Genomic DNA, 19,755 nt, shown 5'->3' with positions numbered 1-19,755 from the left:
GAAATAACTCAGAAAAAAACACTTGAAAGACTCTAGGGACAATCCCTTGATTCCCGAGCCCTAAGAGCTAAATCTAACTCTCTCTCTCGAAAACATCCAGTGAATTGGGCTCCACCGATTTCTGTGGCAGAGAATTCCACAGATTTACAACTCTCTGGGTGAAAATATTTTTCCTCATCTCAGTCCTAAATGGCCTACCCCTTATTCTTAAACTGTGACCCCTGGTTCTGCATTCACCCAACATTTTTCCTGCATCTAGCCTGCCCAATCCTTTAAGAATTTTATATATTTCTATAAGATGCCCTCTCATCCTTCTAAATACCAGTGAATACAAGCCCAGTCGACCCGTTCTTTCATTATTTGTTTATCCCGCCATCCTGGGAATTAACCTGGTGAACCTACGCTGCACCGTCCAAACAGGAGGAGTCAATAAACATGTGACCTTATCTTTGCGAATCAATGTGTGGCAGATGTATTCATAGGCAATTGAAAAAAAATTATGTATATGCACAAATATTTTGTAAATCATTATTAATTTAAATCCAGCTTTTCCCTTACCTCTCCGCTGAACTCATTGCATGAATACCGGCTAAAAGATCTTTCAGTACATTTAGTTTCCCTGAATTATTTGCAATTAATGCATCTGGTTGGTAGCTCATCGGAAAGATGCTGGTCAGATCTCTGTACGGGCTGGTTTCCAACTGTTGGTCAATATCAGGTTTTACGGAGTCTTTCTCATGTTGCTAAGGGAGTAAAGAAACACAAGTCATTTATGTCATGTTAACTGATGTGCCACAAACCTGAATAGTTTTCAACGATTCAATGCTACTTTGTCATATGTACTTAGATCCAGTAAAATGCTGTGTTGTGCATACAACCCAGTAAATTCAGACAGCAGACCTCACCGAGGCAGTACAGAAGAGTCGCAACATTTCATTCATTTATCATGCATGGAAGAATTTTCCTTTCAGAAATATTGGCTCTTAAATAGCAGGTCTCACTCTTTAGTTTAGTTTAGAGATACAGCGCGAAAACAGGCCATTCGGGCGACTGAGTCCGCGCCGACCAGCGGTCATCCCACACACTAACACTATCCTACAAACACTAGGGACAGTTTACAATTACACCAAGCCAATTAACCTACAGTCTGAAGAAGGGTTTTGGCCCGAAACGTTGCCTACTTCCTTCGCTCCATAGATGCTGCCGCACCTGCTGAGTTTCTCCAGCACTTTTGTCCACCTTCGATTAACCTAGAACCTGTACGCCTTTGGAGTGTGAGAGGAAAGCAGAGAAAACCTACGCAGGTCACGGGGAGGACGTGCAAACGCCATACAGACAAGCACCTGTAGTCATTAAACTAACGGAAAGCCACAAAATAAGATCATAAGTGATTGGAGCAGCATTGGGCCATTCGGCACACCAAGTCTATGCCATTCAATCATGGTTGATCCATCTCTCCCTCCTAACCCCATTCTCCTGCCTCTCCCCATAACCTCTGACACCTGTAATAATCAAGAAGTAACTCATGCTGGAGTAACTCAGCGGGACAGGCAGCATCTCTGGAGCAAAGGAATGGGTGGCGTTTCGAAGAAGCGTCTCGACCCGAATTGCCACCCATCCCTCCTTTCCTTCTGTCCTGCTGAGTTCAGCATTTAGTGGCTATCCTTGGTGTATAATCAGCATGCTTCTATACCACTAGTATAGTACTTTATACTTGCAGAAAGTAGCAATTTCTTCCTACACATAAAACTCAAGGATCTTTTTGATAAATTTGCAAAAGATTTATATTCCTGGTTTATCTCCGAAAGACTCACACAAAGCTTAAAGCACCTCACAATTCTGAGGTCACTAATGTGGAGTATGTGTTTAGTCCATGAGGCACCCTGGTGCCCCTGAGCACCTTTGGTTAGTGGGATAGATATCACAGAGATTATGATATCTCATTCTGTCTATCCCTCTCATCATTTAAAGACCTCTATCAAGTCCCCCCTTAACCTAACTGCATTAACCCTATTCAGTTGTGGAAACCCAGGCAAACATTCTAGTAAATCCTCTCTCTCTATTTGGTACTATCCTTCCTCTGAAAAAATACTTCTGTCCCTTAATTCTGAAGTCATCTATCAACGTTCCAAGAGATCTTCAAAAGTAACTGCAGAACATGGGGAAAAAAATTCTGAGGACCTCAATGTATTAAATATTCAAATACCTTAACAAGGATATACTTTAAAATAACTTCTGTAGGCATGAGTGGTGCACAAGCAAATGTTGCTACTTAAATTACCAGGTTTCTATGAGAACATGTACAAGGAATGTTATCAAGGAAAGTTATCAAATTGCCCCCTAATGAGTAAATGAAATATAAACAGTATGTTTAAATCAGAGTATATTTCTTGCTGTAGACACAAACAGCTGGAGTAACTCAGCGGGACAGGCAGCATCATTGGAGAGAAGGAATGGGTGATGTTTCGGGTCGAGATCTTTCTTCAGACCAGATCTTGCTGTTTTAAGGAGACAATAGACAATAGGTGCAGGAGGCCATTTGGCCCTTCGAGCCAGCCAATGTGATCATGGCTGATCATCTCCAATCAGTACCCTTTCCTGCCTCCCCATATCCCCTGACTCCGTTATCTTTAAGAGCCCTATCTAGCTCTCTCTTGAAAGCATCCAGAGAACCTCCCTCCACCGCCCTCTGAGGCAGAGAATTCCACACTCTTATTTACATTATGAAATATTAAATTACTATTTACATTTTAGTTTTTTTTCGTGGTTATGAAATTGTGCTTAGACGTCTGAAGGAATCTGAAGAGCTTGCATCTCATTGTGTTCATCAAGCACAACCACAATAATAATTTGAACAGTTCACATTTGAAGTATGATTTTGATACGCAAAGAACAAAAATGAGCTAAATCACTTTTAACTTCTGCTTAGAGCTCCAAGGTGCAGCACGGTGGCGCAGCGGTAGAGTTGCTGCCTCACAGAGCGAGAGACCCGGATTCGATCCTGACTACGGGTGCTGTCTGTACTGAGTTTGCACGTTCTCCCTGTGACCACACGGGTGCTCCAGTTTTCTCCAAAGAGTGTGTATGTTAATTGGTAATTGTATCAAAAATTGTTCCCAGTGTGTGTAGGATAGTGCTGGTGTACGGGGTAATCGCTGGTCGGCATGGACTCGGTGGGCGGAAGGACCTGTTTCCGTGCTGTATCTCTAAACTAAACTAAAACTATGTGTGGGAAGGAACTGCAGATGCTGGTTTAAACCGAAGATAGACACAAAATGCTGGAGTAACTCAGCGGGACAGGCAGCATCTCTGGAGAGAAGGAATGGGTGACAAAGAAGGTCTGAAGAAGGGTCTCAACCCAAAACGTCACCCATTCCTTCTCTCCAGAGATGCTGCCTGTCCAGCTGAGTTGCCCCTGCATTTTGTGTCTGTCTAAACGAAAACTATTCTTGGCCTAATAAATTCTTTAGTCGCAGCTTGATGAATTACAACATAATATTCTTACAAGCAACATGCCATACCGGCTCTTAGGGTATTAATGTCCATATGCACTTCAAACAAATACCTTTATTGTATTAAAGAGAAGCGTAGGGTGGTTGCAGAGTTTTTTCAGTAAGCCTATGCATATTAAGTGGAGACTGCTGTCCAGCTTTCCCTGTAGGAAAGATTTCACTGCACGAGACGACAGTAGCTTGTGGTAGAGTTCAAGCTGCAGTGCGGCTGGCCGACAGAAGATAATCCATTCAGTCTTTGGAGGGAGGTAATTGTTAATGATGTCTTGTGTGCGCCGAAGTATGAAGAGGCCAGTTAATCGGCAGAGCTCCGTTGCCCTTTCTTCACCCAGCTGCTTTTCATCCTGAAGACAAAAAAGAAATAGCAAAAGAGCAAAATCTGGAATGTTGAGCTGCAGACGAAGGAATTCCTGAATTAATGGGTTTTTAAACAAGACTGCATTGTTTATTGTTCAGCTTGGGGCCAACCCATGGGCATTTTTGGACCAGAAATCCGACTAATTGTATCGGTAAAACTCGTATTTTTAAATTCTTTCAGTTGAAACTATACTTTATTTTGAAGGTGTTAAATATTTGGAGGCCTTAGAACCCAAATGAGCAGAGTCGGATTTGCTTATTTTATGACTTGGTTCATCATGCAATATTTTTTGCATCTGGTTCTTACTCTCACTGTCTCTTACTGTTGATCCTCCACTCTAAAAGCAACCAGCTGGTGGTGCATGTGGGTGGTCTGCAGGGAAGGGGGGAGAGAGCACAAGCATCATGGACAATGAGCAGAGGATCCCTGGGATAATGCTTTATAAACTTACAAAAGTGTGGTGCAGTGGCAAAGAACGATTAACATTTTAAACAGAAGAGGAAAATACACAGATATTGGCGATACGGTGGCGCAGCGGTAGAGTTGCTGCCTTGCAGCGCCAGAGACCCGGGCACGATCCCAACTATGGGTGTTCGATCCCGACTCCTGCTCTTCGCACCTGGAACATCTGGCTGTGAAGTGCCGCCCCTTCTACCTCCCAAAGGAATTCACCTCCATTATCCTGACCGCGGTCTACATCCCACCCCAGGCAGACGTCCGTCTGGCACTGGAGGAGCTGCACTCAGTGGTCAACAAACACCAGACGTCTTACCCCGAGGCATTTACCACCATTGCTGGGGACTTCAATAAGGCAAACCTAAAGAAATCACTCCCTAACTTCCACCAACATGTCTCCTGCTGCACCAGAGGACCTAACACCCTCGACCACTGCTACACCACCATCAAGAATGCCTATCGTTCTATCCCTCGCCCTCACTTCTGTAAATCCGGCCATACTTCTTCCTGCCTGCAGGCAGCAATTGAAGAGCGCACCCCCAGAAGTGAGGACAGTACAGAGCTGGTCGGGGGCGGGCAGAAGAACAACTCCAGGACTGTTTGGTGTCTGTAGACTGGGCAATGTTCAAGGACTTGGCAACGGACTTGAATGAATATGCCACAGTCGTTACAGACTTCGTAAAGAAATGTGTGGAGGACTGCATCCCTACAAAAACCTTCCGAGTGTTTCCCAATCAGAAACCTTGGATGAACTTTGAGATCTGCACTCTTCTGAAGACCAGACACAGGGCATTCACATCCGATGATACAGTGGCCTACACGAAGTCCAGATACAACCTTGGTAAGGCCATCAAAAAGGCCAAAAGGGACTTCTGCTGCAAACTGGAGGATGAGACAGATGTTCAGCAGCTGTGGCGGGGCCTGAATGCAATCACTTCCTACAAGGCGAAACCAGGAGGCAGCTCGAATGTCGGCGAAACATCACTCCCTGATGAGCTCAATGTGTTTTACGCACACTTTGATAGGGAGAATACTGATGTGCCTTTCCGAGCCCCCATTCGCTGTGATGGTATTTCAGTCTCAGTCACAGAGGCCGACGTCAGGAAATCCTTCAGAGGGGTGAACCCCCAAAATGCACCTGGCCCTGATGGTATACCCGGCCGTGTTCTAAAAACCTGTGCGGACCAACTGGCTGGAGTTTTTACGGACATTTTCAACCTCTGCTTCTGAGGTCTGAGGTCCCCACATGCTTTAAAAGGGCATCAATTATACCAGTGCCCAAGAAGAGTAAGGTGACGTGCCTCAATGACTATCGACCAGTGGCACGAACGCCTGTGGTGATGAAGTGCTTTGAGAGGTTGATCATGGAGCAAACCAACTCCTACCTCGATAAAAACCTGGACCCACTGGAGTTCGCTTACCACCACAAGAGTGGATGCGATCTTGCTGGCCCTCCACTCCGCTCTGGACCACTTGGACACCAAAAACTCATATGTCAGGCTGTTATTCATCGATTACAGCTCGGCATTTAACACAATCATCCCCTCCAAGCTGGTTACCAAACTCGCAGAACTGGGTCTCTGCGCATCCCTCTGCAATTGGATCCTTGACTTCCTCATTCACAGACCACAGTCTGTTCGTATTGGTGGAAATATGTCAGCCTCGATAACAATCAGCACGGGAGCACCTCAAGGCTGCGTGCTCAGCCCCCTGCTGTACTCACTCTATACTCATGACTGCGTAGCCAGTCACAGTGCGAACCCCATCGTCAAGTTCGCTGACGACACCACCACTGTTGTGGGACGTATCACTGATGGGGATGAGTCAGAGATTAGAAGAGAGATCGAGCAACTGTCCATATGGTGCCAGCACAATAACCTGGCCGTCAACACCAGCAAAACCAAGGAACTGATTGTGGACTTGGGAAGTTCCTTAGACACCTTCAGACATCCATGTACGTGTCTAACTGTTTCTTAAACGTTGGAATTGTCCCTGCCTCAACTACCTCCTCTGGAAGCTTGTTCCATACACCCACCACCCTTTGTGTGAAAGAGTTACCCCTCAGATTCCTATTAAATCTTTTCCCCTTCACCATCTATGTCTTCTGGTCCTCGATTCACCTACTCTGGACATCTACCCGATCTATTCCTCTCATGATTTTATACACCTTTATAAGATCGCCCCTCATCTTCCTGAGCTCCAAGGAATAGAATTCTAGCCTACTCAATCTCAAGTCCTGGCACTATCCAGCTCAGACCATCTAGTCATGGCAACATCCTCGTAAATCTTCTCTCTATCCTTCCCAGCTTGACAACATCTCAGAAACATATAAAAAGAGGTACAGGAGTAGGCCATTCGGCCCTTCAAGCCAGCACCGCCATTCAATATGATCATGGCTGATCATCCAACTCAGTATCCCATCCCTGCCTTCTCTCCATACCCCCTGACCCCTTAAGCCACAAGGGCCACATCTAACTCCCTCTTAAATATAGCACATGAACTGGCCTCAACTACCTTCTGTGGCAGAGAATTCCACAGATTCACCACTCTCTATGTAAAAAAAGATTTTCTCATCTCGGTCCTAAAAGACTTCCCTCTTATCCTTAAACTGTGACCCCTTGTTCTGGACTTCCCCAACATCGGGAACAATCTTCCTGCATCTAACCTGTCCAACCCCTTAAGAATTTTTAAAGTTTCTATAAGATCATCCCTCAATCTTCTAAATTCTAGCGTGTACAAGCCGAGTCTATCCAGTCTTTCTTCATATGAAAGTTCCTGCTTTTTCCCCCATATCCCTTGATTCCGTTAGCCCTAAGAGCTAAAACTAACTTTCTCTTGAAAACATCCAGTGAATTGGTCTGCACTGCCTTCTGTGGCAGAGAAATGCACAGATTCACAACTCTCTGGGTGAAAAAGTTTTTCCTCGTCTCAGTCCTAAATGGCCTACCCCTTATTCTTAAACTGTGACCCCTGGTTCTGGACTCCCCCAACATCGGGAAAATCTTTCCTGCAACTAGCCTGTCCAATCCTTCAAGAATGTTATATGTTTCTATAAGATCTCCTCTCATCCTTCTGAATTCTAGTGAATACAAGCCCAATCGACTCATTCGGTCATCATATGTCAGTGCCGCCTTCCCGGGAATTAACCTGGTGAACCTACACTTTCCTGTATCTTATCTTTCCTATAACATGGTGCCCAGAACTGAATATAATACTCGAAATGTGGCCTCACCAACGTCTTATACAACTGCAACATGATCTCCCAACTTCCATACTCAATACTCTGAATGATGAAGGCCAATGTGCTAAAAACCTTTTTGACCACTCTATCTACCTGCGACACCATCTACAAGGAACCATGCACCTGCATTCCTCAATCCCTCATCCAAATCATTGATGTAGATGACAAAAGGTTTTGGGCCCAGCACCAAACACACCAAACCTGAGGCACACCACTAGTCACACGCCTCTGGTGGGAGAAACAACCTTTCACCATCACCCTCTGCTTCCTTCCATGAAGCCAATATTCTATCCATTCAGCTATCTCTCCTTGGTTCCCATGTGACCTAACCTTGCAGAGCAGCCTACAATCTGGAACCTTGTCGAATGCTTTGCTGAAGTCCATAAATACAACATCTACAGCTCTGCCCTCATCAACCTTCTCGGTCATGTCTTCATAAAACTCAATCAGATTTGTGAGACACCACCTCCCACGGACAAAACCATGTTGATTATCCCTAATCAGCCCTTGTCTATCTAAATGCATGTATATTCTATCCCTCAGAATACTCTCTAGTAACTTTCCAACTACAGATGTTAAGCTCACTGACCTATAGTTCCCAGCATTTTCCCTGCAGCCCTTCTTGAACAGAGTCACAACATGTGCCATCCTCCAGTCTTCCGGCACCTCTCCTGTATTTAAACACGACTCGTAAAGTTCAACCAGGGCTCCCGCAATTTCCTTTCTAGTTTCCCAGCATGTCAATGGATATATCTGATCAAGCGCTGAAGATTTGTCTACCTTCATGCACGATAGTAGCTTCAGGACCTCTTTGACTGTAGCACTAACTGCTCTCAAGACACTGCCCTGATATACGCTGCCTGATTTGTAACCTGTTGTTATCTGTTGACTGAGGGGTGGTGAGGCGGTAGAGGCAAAGAGATATTTCGAAGACAATTGGCCCTTATGTTCCTTCTCATTAAATAAATTAATCTTCTGACGTGGCACTAAATCATAAAGTTCTGCAACTCCAGATTGTATTTTCCCTTATTTAGGACGACACGATGGCGCAGCGGTAGAGTTGCTGCCTTATGATGACAGAGACCCAGGTTCAATCCTGACCACGGGTGACGTCAGTACAGAGTTTGTATGTTCTTCCCATGACCGCATAGGTTTTCTCTGGGTGCTCCAGTTTACCTCCCATATTCCAAAGACGTACAGGTTTGTAGGTTAATTGGCTTCTGAAAAATTGTAAATTGTCCCTAATGTGTGTAGGATAGTGCTAATGTACAGAGTGATCGCAGGTCAGCCTGGACGATGGGCCGAAGGGCCTGTTTCCACGCTGATTCTCTAAAGTCCAAAGTAAAGTCTAAAGTCTTATTCTAATAGCACTTAAGATGAGATAAATCTGATAGTGCAGAAAGTTATGGAAGCCACTCAATTGATATTTTTAAGGTGGAGATTGATAGATTCTTGATTAGTGTGGGTGTCAGGGGGTTTGAGGAGAAGGCAGGAGAATGGGGCTGAGAGGGAAACATAGCAGCCATGATAAATGGTGGAGTAGACTTGATGGACTGAATGGCCTAATTCTGCTCCTACAACCTCGATAGGCCTCAGTGCCCTTGGTGAGAAAGCTGAAATGCAAGCAGTGCCTAAAGTTGCATCTCAAACCAGGAGAATAGGGTTGTCCTCAGCAGAAGACAACACATCCTCAGCAGAAGGGCAAGAGTCATGAATTGTACCTACAGCAGGCAGTGAAGAAAGCAAATGGCATGTAGGCCTTCATTACGAGAGGGGTTGAGTATAGGAGCAAGTAGGTCCTACTGCAGTTGCACAGGGTCCTGGTGAGACCACACCTGGAGTATTGTGTGCATTTTTAGTCTCCTAATTTGAGGAAGGACATTCTTGCTATTGAGGGAGTGCAGCGTAGGTTCACCAGGTTAATCCCGGGATGGCGGATCTGACATATGATGAAAGAATGGAGAAACTCAGTGGGTGAGGCAGCATCTATAGAGCGAAGGAATAGGTGACGTTTCAGGTCGAGACCCTTCTTCCCTGTTCACCTATTCTTTCTTCGCCTATTCCTTCGCTTCATAGATGCTGCCTCACCCACTGAGTTTCTCCAGCATTTTAGTTTATCTTCGATTTTTCCAGCATTGCAGTTCCTTCTTAAATATGATGAAAGAAGGAATCTACTAGGCTTGTATTCACTGAAATTTAGAAGGATGAGAGGAGATCTTGTAGAAACATATAAATTTATTTAAGGATTGGACAGGCTAGATGCAGGAAAAATGTTCTCGATGTTGGGGGAGTCCAGAATAGTTTAACAAATAAGGGTAGGCCATTTAGTACTGAGATGAGGAAAAACTTTTTTATGAGGAAAATCTTTTTACCCAGAGAGTTATGAATCTGTGGAATTCTCTGCCACAGAAGGCAGTGGAGGTCAATTCACTGGATGTATTCAAGAGAGTGTCAGATATAGCTCTCAGGGCTAATGGAATCAAGGGGTTTGGGGGAGAAAGCAGGAACGGGGTATTGATTTTAGATGATCATATCGAGTGGTGGTCCTGGCTCGAAGGGCCGAATGGCCTACTCCTGCACCTATTTTCTATGTTTCTGTGTACCTTACACAAGCATCACGTTTAGCCTTAAAAACGAACATTACTTCTTACTTTAGCTGCAGAGGGCTGCTGTGATCGGATGATGGGTTCCTCATAGATCTTTTTGTAGGTGGATGAGGATCCAAGAACACCTGGATTCACAAATTCTACCAGAGAGTAGAACTCTTGAAGGTCATTTTGTATTGGTGTACCTGCACGCAACCAACAGTTAAACAGGATATTATAATTCAAGTCAACATACATACAAAGCAATTAATTTTGGTAAGTACCACATTAATAATCCACATCACATAACACAAGGGCGGCACGGTGGCGCAGCGGTAGAGATGCTGCCTTACAACTCCAGAGACCTGAGTTCGATCCTGACTACGGCTGCTGTCTGTGTGAAGTTTGTACGTTATCCGTGTGACCCGAATGGGTTTTCTCCGGGTGCTCTGGTTTCCTCCCATATTCCAAAAAACGTGCAGGTTTGTAGGTTAATTGGCTTCTGTAAATTGTCCCTAGAGCGTTGGATAGAACTAGTGTATGGGTGATGGTTGGTCGGCGTCGACTCCTGGTCAGCCAAGATCACATTGAACGGCGGTGCTGGCTCGAAGGGCCGAATGGCCTACGCCTGCACCTATTCTCTATTGACTCGGTGGGTGGGCCAAAGAGTCTGTTTCTACGCTGTATCTCTAAAACTAAAACAAGTTTGAGACTATGCGCAACGCTAATCACAATGATAAGAAGGGCTTTGGCCCGAAACGTTGCCTATTTCCTTCGCTCCATAGATGTTGCTGCACCCGCTGAGTTTCTCCAGCACTTTTGTCTACCATGATAAGAACAATCTAATTTTGGTAATTGTGCTAACTCAGACTCATTAGTTCTGAAGCAACAGATATAGCAAAGCTGGTCAAGATGTTCCTTAGGATGTATTATATTTTGATGTAACAAACCAGACAGGCCTATAATGTTAGCATTCATGTCAAGAGGACTAGAATACAGAAGCAAGGACATAATATCAAGGCTTTATAAGGTGTTGGTCAGGGCACATTCAGAATATTGTGTGTAATTTTGGTCCCCATATCTGAGGAAGGACATGCTGAATGAAGTAGAGAGGGTCCAGAGGAGGGTTACAAGAATGATCCTAGGGAAGATTGGGTTCGCGTGTCAGGAGCGTTTGACGACTCTGGGCTTGTACTCGCTGGAGCTTAGAAGGTTGAGGGGGAAAATGTCATTGAAACATACTGAATAATGAAAGGCCTGGATAGAGTGGATGAGGAGAAGATGTTTTCAGTAGTGGACCAGACGGCACCTCCTCAGAATGAAAGGACATACCTTTAGAATGGATATGAGGAGGAATTTCTGGAGGTGGTGAACCTGTGGAATTCATCGCCACAGACAGCTGTGGTGGCCAAGTCATTGGGCATTTTTAACCAGAGATTGGTAGGTTTTTGATTTATAGAACATGGAACAGAGAACAGTACAGAGCAAGAACCTTGGGCCCACGTTGTCTGTGCCGATCATGGTGCCAAGACCAGCGCTTCAACCACATAATCCACACTGCTCATTCCCTGCCAATCCATGTGTCTATCCAAAAAGTCTCTTCAGTGCCACTATTGTATCTGCCTCCACTCCTAGCAGCATGTTCCAGGCACTCACCACCCTCTGTGTAACATAACTTGCACATCACCTTTAAACTTTGACCCCCGCACCTGAAAGCTATACCCTCTAGTATTTATTTTTAGTTTAAAGATACAGTGCGGAAACAGGCCCTTTGGCCCACCGAGTCCACACTGACCAGCTATCCCCGCACACTCACACTATCCTACACACACTAGGGACAATTTACATTCATACCAAGCCAATTAACCTACAAACCTGTACGTCTGTGGAGTGTGGGAGGAAACCGAAGATAGGCGGCACGGGTTCAATCCCGACTACGGGTGCTGTCTGTCCGCAGTTTGTACGTTCTCCCCATGACAATAGGAGACCCGGGTTCAATCCCGACTACGGGTGCTGTCTGTCCGGAGTTTGTACGTTCTCCCTGTGACCTGCGTGGGTTTTCTCCGAGATCTCCGGTTTCCTCTCACACTCCAAGGACGTACAGGTTTGTAGGTTAACTGGCTTGGAATAAATGTAAAAATTGTCCCTAGTGGGTGTAGGATAGTGTTAATGTGCGGGGATCGCTGGTCGGCGCGGCCCAGGTGGGCCGAAGGGCCTGTTTGTTTCCATGCTGTATCTCTAAACTAAACTAAACTAATCTCAGAGAAAACCCACACGGTCATGAGGAGAACGTACAAACTCCGTACAGACGGCGCCCGTAGTTGGGTTCGAACACGCGACTCTGGCGCTGAAAATGCTGTAAGGCAGCAGCTCTACCGCTGCGCCACTATATTTGATTTTTTCCACCCTGGGAAAAAGGTTCCGACTACCCTGACTATGGCTCTCATATTATATTGATAGGATATCTTCCTGTATGGATCGACAGCTTGGGGATAACTTACCAGTGAGAATCACTCTTTTCTCACAAGACAGGCTGAGAATTGCGGTGGATGTCTTGATGGAGCTATTTTTTAAACGGTGCCCTTCATCACATATTAATAGATTAAATTGCAAGTTCTGAATTGGATCCCGGCAGCGCAGCAACATCTCATAGCTAATGATGAGAACAGGGTAAAGCGGCGAAGTGATGAACTCTTCTATTTTGTGATCCTACAAGCAAAGAAACTCATAAACGTTAGTGATACACACAGTAAGCTGAGAGACACAGCCATGATTTTTACCCGGAGCAGGGCTAAGACTTCATGCGTTTTATTTTTTAAATTTGGAAATCACTATTTTTCTCACTTTTGGATCATATTCAGCTTCTTAAATTTGTTTCGCCTCTCCAGCCACATATCAAAAAAAAATTCAGAGAACTCAGGCAGCATCTGTGGAGGGAAAGGGTAGGTGACCTTTCGTCAAAAGATGCCCAAATGAGTTTAAAGATAGAGCAGAAGGAGAAAAAAAAAACCATAGAGGTGAAAAAAAAAGAAGGCTGCTGTTCCGAAGTGTTTATAAATCCAGTAATTGTGACATTTAAAATCATAACGTTAAAAGCTACTGGATGACCCGTGGACCCGTTGGGTCCCCGTTGTGACGCCAGTCAAAATGACGATCTGAAAATGGCGGCGGGCCCAGCAACCCTCCACCAACTGCGTGCAACTGATTTTCATTTTCCGGTTCTGGTTCTGGTTGATTACTGCGCAAGCACCTCATCTGTGGTTATCTCGCGCAGGTCGGAGTGAGTAGAGTAGCGATTAAATTTTGAAGTGGGCCTCTTTGACCAAGTTGAGGAGATCTAGTTGCTCAATCCCCTTTTTAAATGACTTAACATCGGGAGCAGCACGTGTGTTGGGTGGTAACATATTCCATTTCCTTATCTTCCTTGGATAAAGGGAATATTTATTTAAATTTAGTGAGTTGATGATGTAGGGACCGTTATTTTGTCTTGTTTCATGGCAGTTGGAGCTCTGGGATGATGGCGTGATTTTGTGGAATCCCTTTGTAAATTGCAATAAGCCTTAGCCTGATTCTGCGGAGCTCTAGGGTATCGCATCCGAGATAAGTCAGCATATTATTCACGCTTGATTTGTGCTTGTAGTCATTACATACAAAGCGGGCTGCTCGGCGTTGCACTTTCTCCAGGGTGATCTTGTAGTTGTTGTTGAAAGGATCCCATACTCCATACAATACTCCAATTTGGGCCTGTCCAAGGACTTGTAGGCATTCCCTATGATGGATGTACCACATGCGTGAAAATTTATTTTGAGAAGGCCAAGAGTTCTATTTGCATTGTTAGACACTTGACTAATATGCGTCACCCAACTTAAATCTTTGCTTAATTCGACTCCTAGATTCGGGTGATGGTCGACAGCAAGCAATGTATGGCTACCCATGTTGTATTCTGATAAAAGTGGTTTGATCTTGTGTGAGACATGCATGGTACGACATTTGGTTGCATTGAATGACATCTGCCAGGTTTTTCCCCACACAGAGAGCATCCAGATCCTTCTGCAAGGACAAGCTGTCTTCTGGCCTTTTAATCTCTCTATAAATTATGGCATCATCTGCGAAGAGTCGAACTGTGGACCAAACTGCATTTGGAATGTCATTGATACACAGTAGGATGAGCAATGGACCCATCACAGTCCCCTGTGGTACACCTGATGTCACAGAAGTTTCAATAAGACATCTCTCCCTCCAAGAGAACTCGCTGGTGTCTCCTTGTCAAAAAGATCTCAATCCATTTCAAGAAGTTTCCATCATGATTGAGCTTGTACAGGAGCCACCAGCGGGGAACCTCATCAAAAGCCTTACTGAAGTCTAATATAATCAGGTCAGTCTGACCCTTGTTATCGAGTGACCTGGCTAGACCATCGATGAGTCCCGCCAGTTGGGTTTCACATGATCGACCCTGTCTAAAGCCATGTTGGTGGTTAGTTAGTACCTTGGGGAAGTCAATATGGTCCATAATATGCAGTTTTCCACGGTAGGTACTCTCCGAAAATATCAAAGGGGATAAGAAGAAACATAAATAATGACGTTAAATTACCTGATCGACTGCAAACACCTTTAACCTCTCCAGACCAAGCCACTTCTGGAACTCTCTCACCCAGTTTTTTACCAGGCTCCCTGGTGTGACTACAAGGGTCTTCTTGATGGCAGGTTTGTTCCCGTAAGGTCCTTGTCGCATGAGAGTCCAAATCAGTGCTATACACTGTAGGGTCTTCCCCAGACCCATTTCATCCGCCAGAATAGCACCAAATCTGCCAGATGCTCTGGAAATAATTGGATATATATTTAACAATTCGGAATAGAATTAAACTATCAATAAAACTATTGAGTTTTAAGGGAAAATTGTTTAACTTCAACTAAATTGGGGCGGCACGGCATTGCAGCGGTAGAGTTGCTGCCTCGCAGCACCAGAGACCCGAGTTCGATCCTGACTACGGGCGCTGTCTGTACGGAGTTTGTACATCCTCCCCGTGACCTGCGCGGGTTTACCCCGGGTCCAAAGACGTACAGGTTTGTAGGTTGATTGGCTTTGGTAAAGATTGTAAATTGTCCCTAGTGCGTGTAGGATAGTGGTAGTGTGCGGGGATCGCTGGTCGGTGTGGACTCGGTGGGCCTGTTACCGTGCTGTATCTCTAATCGAAACTAAACTTCACAAATTAGCATAAAAAGTATCAAATACATATATTGTATTTTATAGGGGTTGGACAGGCAAGATGCTGGAAGGGGTTGGACAGGCTAGATGCAGGAAGATTGTTCCCGATGTTGGGGAAGTCCAGAACAAGGGGTCACAGTTTAAGGATAAGAGGGAAGTATTTTAGGACCGAGATGAGGACAACATTTTTTCACACAGAGTGTGGTGAATCTCTGGAATTCTCTGCCACAGAAGGTAGTTGAGGCCAGTTCATTGGCTATATTTAAGAGGGAGTTAGATGTGGCCCTTGTGGCTAAAGGGATCAGGGGGTATGGAGAGAAGACAGGTACAGGATACGGAGTTGGATGATCAGCCATGATCATATTGAATGGTGGTGCAGGCTCGAAGGGCCGAATGGCCTACTCCTGCACTTATAATGCAGCAGTAGGCCAGTAGGAGGTTAAATGCGTGGCTGAAAGACTGGTGCAGAGGGCAGGAATTCAAGTTCCTGGATCATTGGGACTTCTTTTGGGGAAGGTGGGACCTGTACAGAAAGGATGGGTTGCACTTGAACCCGAGGGGGACCAATATCCTAGCGGGGAAATTTGCAAAGGCAGCTGGGGAGACTTTAAACTAGAATGGTTGGGGCGAGGGACTCAAATAGCGAAAGCTAATAGACAGAATGGGAGGCAGGAAGCAGAAATGGGAAGCACTCGGACACAAGAGGAGAAAGAAAAAAAAGGAAATAAACAGAGAATAAGAGACGGGGGTTTTCTTAAATGTGCATATTTTAATGCTAGGAGCATTGTAAGAAAGGTGGATGAGCTTAGAGTCTGGATAGACACCTGGAAGTATGATGTTGTGGCGATCAGTGAAACGTGGTTGCAGGAGGGCTGTGATTGGAAACTAAATATTCCAGGATTTCGCTGCTTCAGGTGTGATAGAATTGGAGGGGCAAGAGGTGGAGGTGTTGCATTGCTAGTCAGGGAAGATATTACAGCAGTGCTTTGGCAGGATAGATTGGAGGGCTCATCTAGGGAGGCTATTTGGGTGGAATTGAGAAGTGGGAAAGGTGTAGCAACTCTTATAGGGGTGTATTATAGACCGCCAAACGGGGAACGAGAATTGGAAGAGCAAATATGTAAGGAGATAGCAGATATTAGTAGTAAGCACAAGGTAGTGATTGTGGGAGATTTCAACTTTCCACACATAGACTGGGAAACACATTCTGTAAATGGGCTGGATGGGTTGGAGTTTGTAAAATGTGTGCAGGATAGTTTTTTTGCAGCAATACATAGAGGTACCTACTAGAGGAGGGGCAGTGCTGGACCTCCTGTTAGGAAATGAGACGGGACAGGTGGCGGAGGTATGCGTTGGGGAGCACTTCGGGTCCAGTGATCACAATACCATTAGTTTCAATATAATTATGGAGAGGGTCAGAACTGGACCTAGGGTTGAGATTTTTGATTGGAGAAAGGCTAACTTTGATGCGATGCGAGATGATTTAAAAGGAGTGAACTGGGACATTTTGTTTTATGGGAAAGATGTAGAAGAGAAATGGAGGACATTTAAAGGGGAAATTTTAAGAGTACAGAATCTTTATGTTCCTGTTCGGTTGAAAGGAAACAGTAAAAATTGGAAAGAGCCCTGGTTTTCAAGAGAAATTGGACATCTTGTTCGGAAAAAGAGGGAGATCTACAATAATTATAGGCAGCATGAAGTAAATGAGGTGCTTGAGGAGTATAAGGAATGTAAAAAGAATCTTAAGAAAGAAATTAGAAAAGCTAAAAGAAGATATGAGGTTGCTTTGGCAAGTAAGGTGAAAGTAAATCCAAAGGGTTTTTACAGCTATATTAATAGCAAAAGGATAACGAGGGATAAAATTGGTCCATTGGAGAGACAGAGTGGACAGCTATCTGCAGAGCCAAAAGAGATGGGGGAGATATTGAACAATTTTTTTTTCTTCGGTATTCACCAAGGAGAAGGATATTAATTATGTGAGGTAAGGGAAACTAGTAGAGTAGCTATGGATACTATGAGGTTCAAAGTAAAAGAAGTACTGACACTTTTGAAAAATATAAAAGTGGATAAGTCTCCAGGTCCTGACAAGATATTCCCTAGGACATTGAGGGAAGTTAGTGTAGAAATAGCCGGGGCTATGACAGAAATATTTCAAATGTCATTAGCAACGGGAATAGTCCCCGAGGATTGGCGTACTGCGCATGTTGTTCCATTGTTTAAAAAGGGTTCTAAGAGTAAACCTAGCAATTATAGACCTGTTAGTTTGACTTCAGTGGTGGGCAAATTAATGGAAAAGATACTTAGAGATAATATATATAAGCATCTAGATAAACAGGGTCTGATTAGGAACAGTCAACATGGATTTGTGCCTGGAAGGTCATGTTTGACTAATCTTCTTGAATTGTTTGAAGAGGTTACTAGGGAAATTGACGAGGGTAAAGCAGTGGATGTTGTCTATATGGACTTTAGTAAGGCCTTTGACGAGGTTCCTCATGGAAGGTTGGTTAAGAAGGTTCAACTGTTGGGTATAAATGCAGGAATAGCAAGATGGATTCAACAGTGGCTGAATGGGAGAAGCCAGAGGGTAATGGTGGATGGCTGTTTATCGGGTTGGAGGCAGGTGACTAGTGGGGTGCCTCAGGGATCTGTGTTGGGTCCTTTGTTGTTTGTCATGTACATCAATGATCTGGATGAAGGTGTGGTAAATTGGATTAGTAAGTATGCAGATGATACCAAGATAGGGGGTGTTGTGGATAATGAAGAGGATTTCCAAAGTCTACAGAGTGATTTAGGCCATTTGGAAAAATGGGCTGAAAGATGGCAGATGGAGTTTAATTCTGATAAATGTGAGGTGCTACACCTTGGCAGGACAAATCAAAATAGGATGTACATGGTAAATGGCAGGGAATTGAAGAATACAGTTGAACAGAGGGATCTGGGTATAACCGTGCATAGTTCCTTGTAGGTGGAATCTCATATAGATAGGGTGGTAAAGAAAGCTTTTGGTATGCTAGCCTTTATAAATCAGAGCATTGAGTATAGAAGCTGGGATGTAATGTTAAAATTGTACAAGGCATTGGTGAGACCAAATCTGGAGTATGGTGTACAATTTTGGTCGCCCAATTATAGGAAGGATGTCAACAAAATAGAGAGAGTACAGAGGAGATTTACTAGAATGTTGCCTGGGTTTCAACAACTAAGTTACAGAGATAGGTTGAATAAGTTAGGTCTTTATTCTCTGGAGCGCAGAAGGTTAAGGGGGGACCTGGTAGAGGTCTTTAAAATGATGAGAGGGATAGACAGAGTTGATGTGGACAAGCTTTTCCCTTTGAGAATAGGGAAGATTCAAACAAGAGGACATGACTTCAGAATTAAGGGACAGAAGTTTAGGGGTAATATGAGGGGGAACTTCTTTACTCAGAGAGTGGTAGCGGTGTGGAATGAGCTTCCAGTGGAAGTGGTGGAGGCAGGTTCATTGGTATCATTTAAAAATAAATTGGATAGGCATATGGATGAGAAGGGAATGGAGGGTTATGGTATGAGTGCAGGCAGGTGGGACTAAGGGGAAAACATTTTTTGTTCGGCACGGACTTGTAGGGCCGAGATGGCCTGTTTCCGTGCTGTAATTGTTATATGGTTATGTTCTATTTTTCTATGGTTCTATTATTTAAAATCAAGAACGTGCACTAAATACATTCTAGATTCTGGGCTATAAATTCTTTGACATAGCTTTTGTGCTCCATGCAAAGGAATGTACCTTGCATCATATTGTATATTTGATATGTTATAGGTTCAGAACGTTTGTTCAAAGCAACAACAGTTTTAAGAATCTACAAGGATGCCTACTACTGCTGTTAATTCTTTATAAAATATCGGTTAACACATGAATTGTTTTAAAATGAAAATGGCCAAATTTTACCATGAATTTACTTCTCAGCATTACCTTTAAAGTAAGCACAAAACAATAATTTTGCAGCATGGATGCTTCAGCCAATTTATGTTGACACGAGGAACTGCAGATGCTGATTTATGAAAAAAAAGCCTAAGTCCTGGAGTAATTCAGCAGCTCAGGCAGACTCTCTGGAGAATATGGATAGTTTAGGCTCCGGGTCAGGAACCTTCCTGCTGCTAGATATCAGCTGAATCAATCTGAAAAATGTTTTTGACTTGAAATGTCACCTATCCATGTTCTTCAGAGAGGCTGCCTGACCCCTTGAAGAAGGGTCCCAACCCGAAGATGTAACCTAACCATGATTGCCAGGGATGCTGCCTGACCCGTTACTACAGTACCTTGTGTCTTCTTTTTAATGTTCAATGGTACCTGAGTTTGAGTTTCAAGTACATAGTGAATGCCAAAAATGATAGAGTTGACTGGTTGGGGTGTCCCACAGTGAAGA

The 19,755-nt window shown here is 44.2% G+C and overlaps 1 protein-coding gene across 2 annotated transcripts in view; it reads right to left on the bottom strand.

Annotated features, from left to right (window-relative positions):
• The window catches only part of rad54b (RAD54 homolog B), a 122,403-nt gene that overhangs the window by 21,797 nt on the left and 80,851 nt on the right, over positions 1 to 19,755 (bottom strand). For both annotated transcript variants that reach the window (XM_055633579.1, XM_055633578.1), the window contains exons 6-10: positions 14,744 to 14,969; positions 12,654 to 12,861; positions 10,219 to 10,358; positions 3,566 to 3,856; positions 559 to 743 (exon numbers count right to left, since the gene is read on the bottom strand). In XM_055633579.1, the coding sequence (XP_055489554.1) occupies positions 559 to 743; positions 3,566 to 3,856; positions 10,219 to 10,358; positions 12,654 to 12,861; positions 14,744 to 14,969 (1,050 nt within the window). The remainder of the gene's footprint in view (positions 1 to 558; positions 744 to 3,565; positions 3,857 to 10,218; positions 10,359 to 12,653; positions 12,862 to 14,743; positions 14,970 to 19,755) is intronic.

The sequence above is a fragment of the Leucoraja erinacea genome, chromosome 4 (genome assembly GCF_028641065.1).
Source record: "Leucoraja erinacea ecotype New England chromosome 4, Leri_hhj_1, whole genome shotgun sequence".
Lineage (NCBI taxonomy): Eukaryota > Metazoa > Chordata > Chondrichthyes > Rajiformes > Rajidae > Leucoraja > Leucoraja erinaceus.
This window is presented reverse-complemented; position numbering and strand designations above follow the sequence as displayed.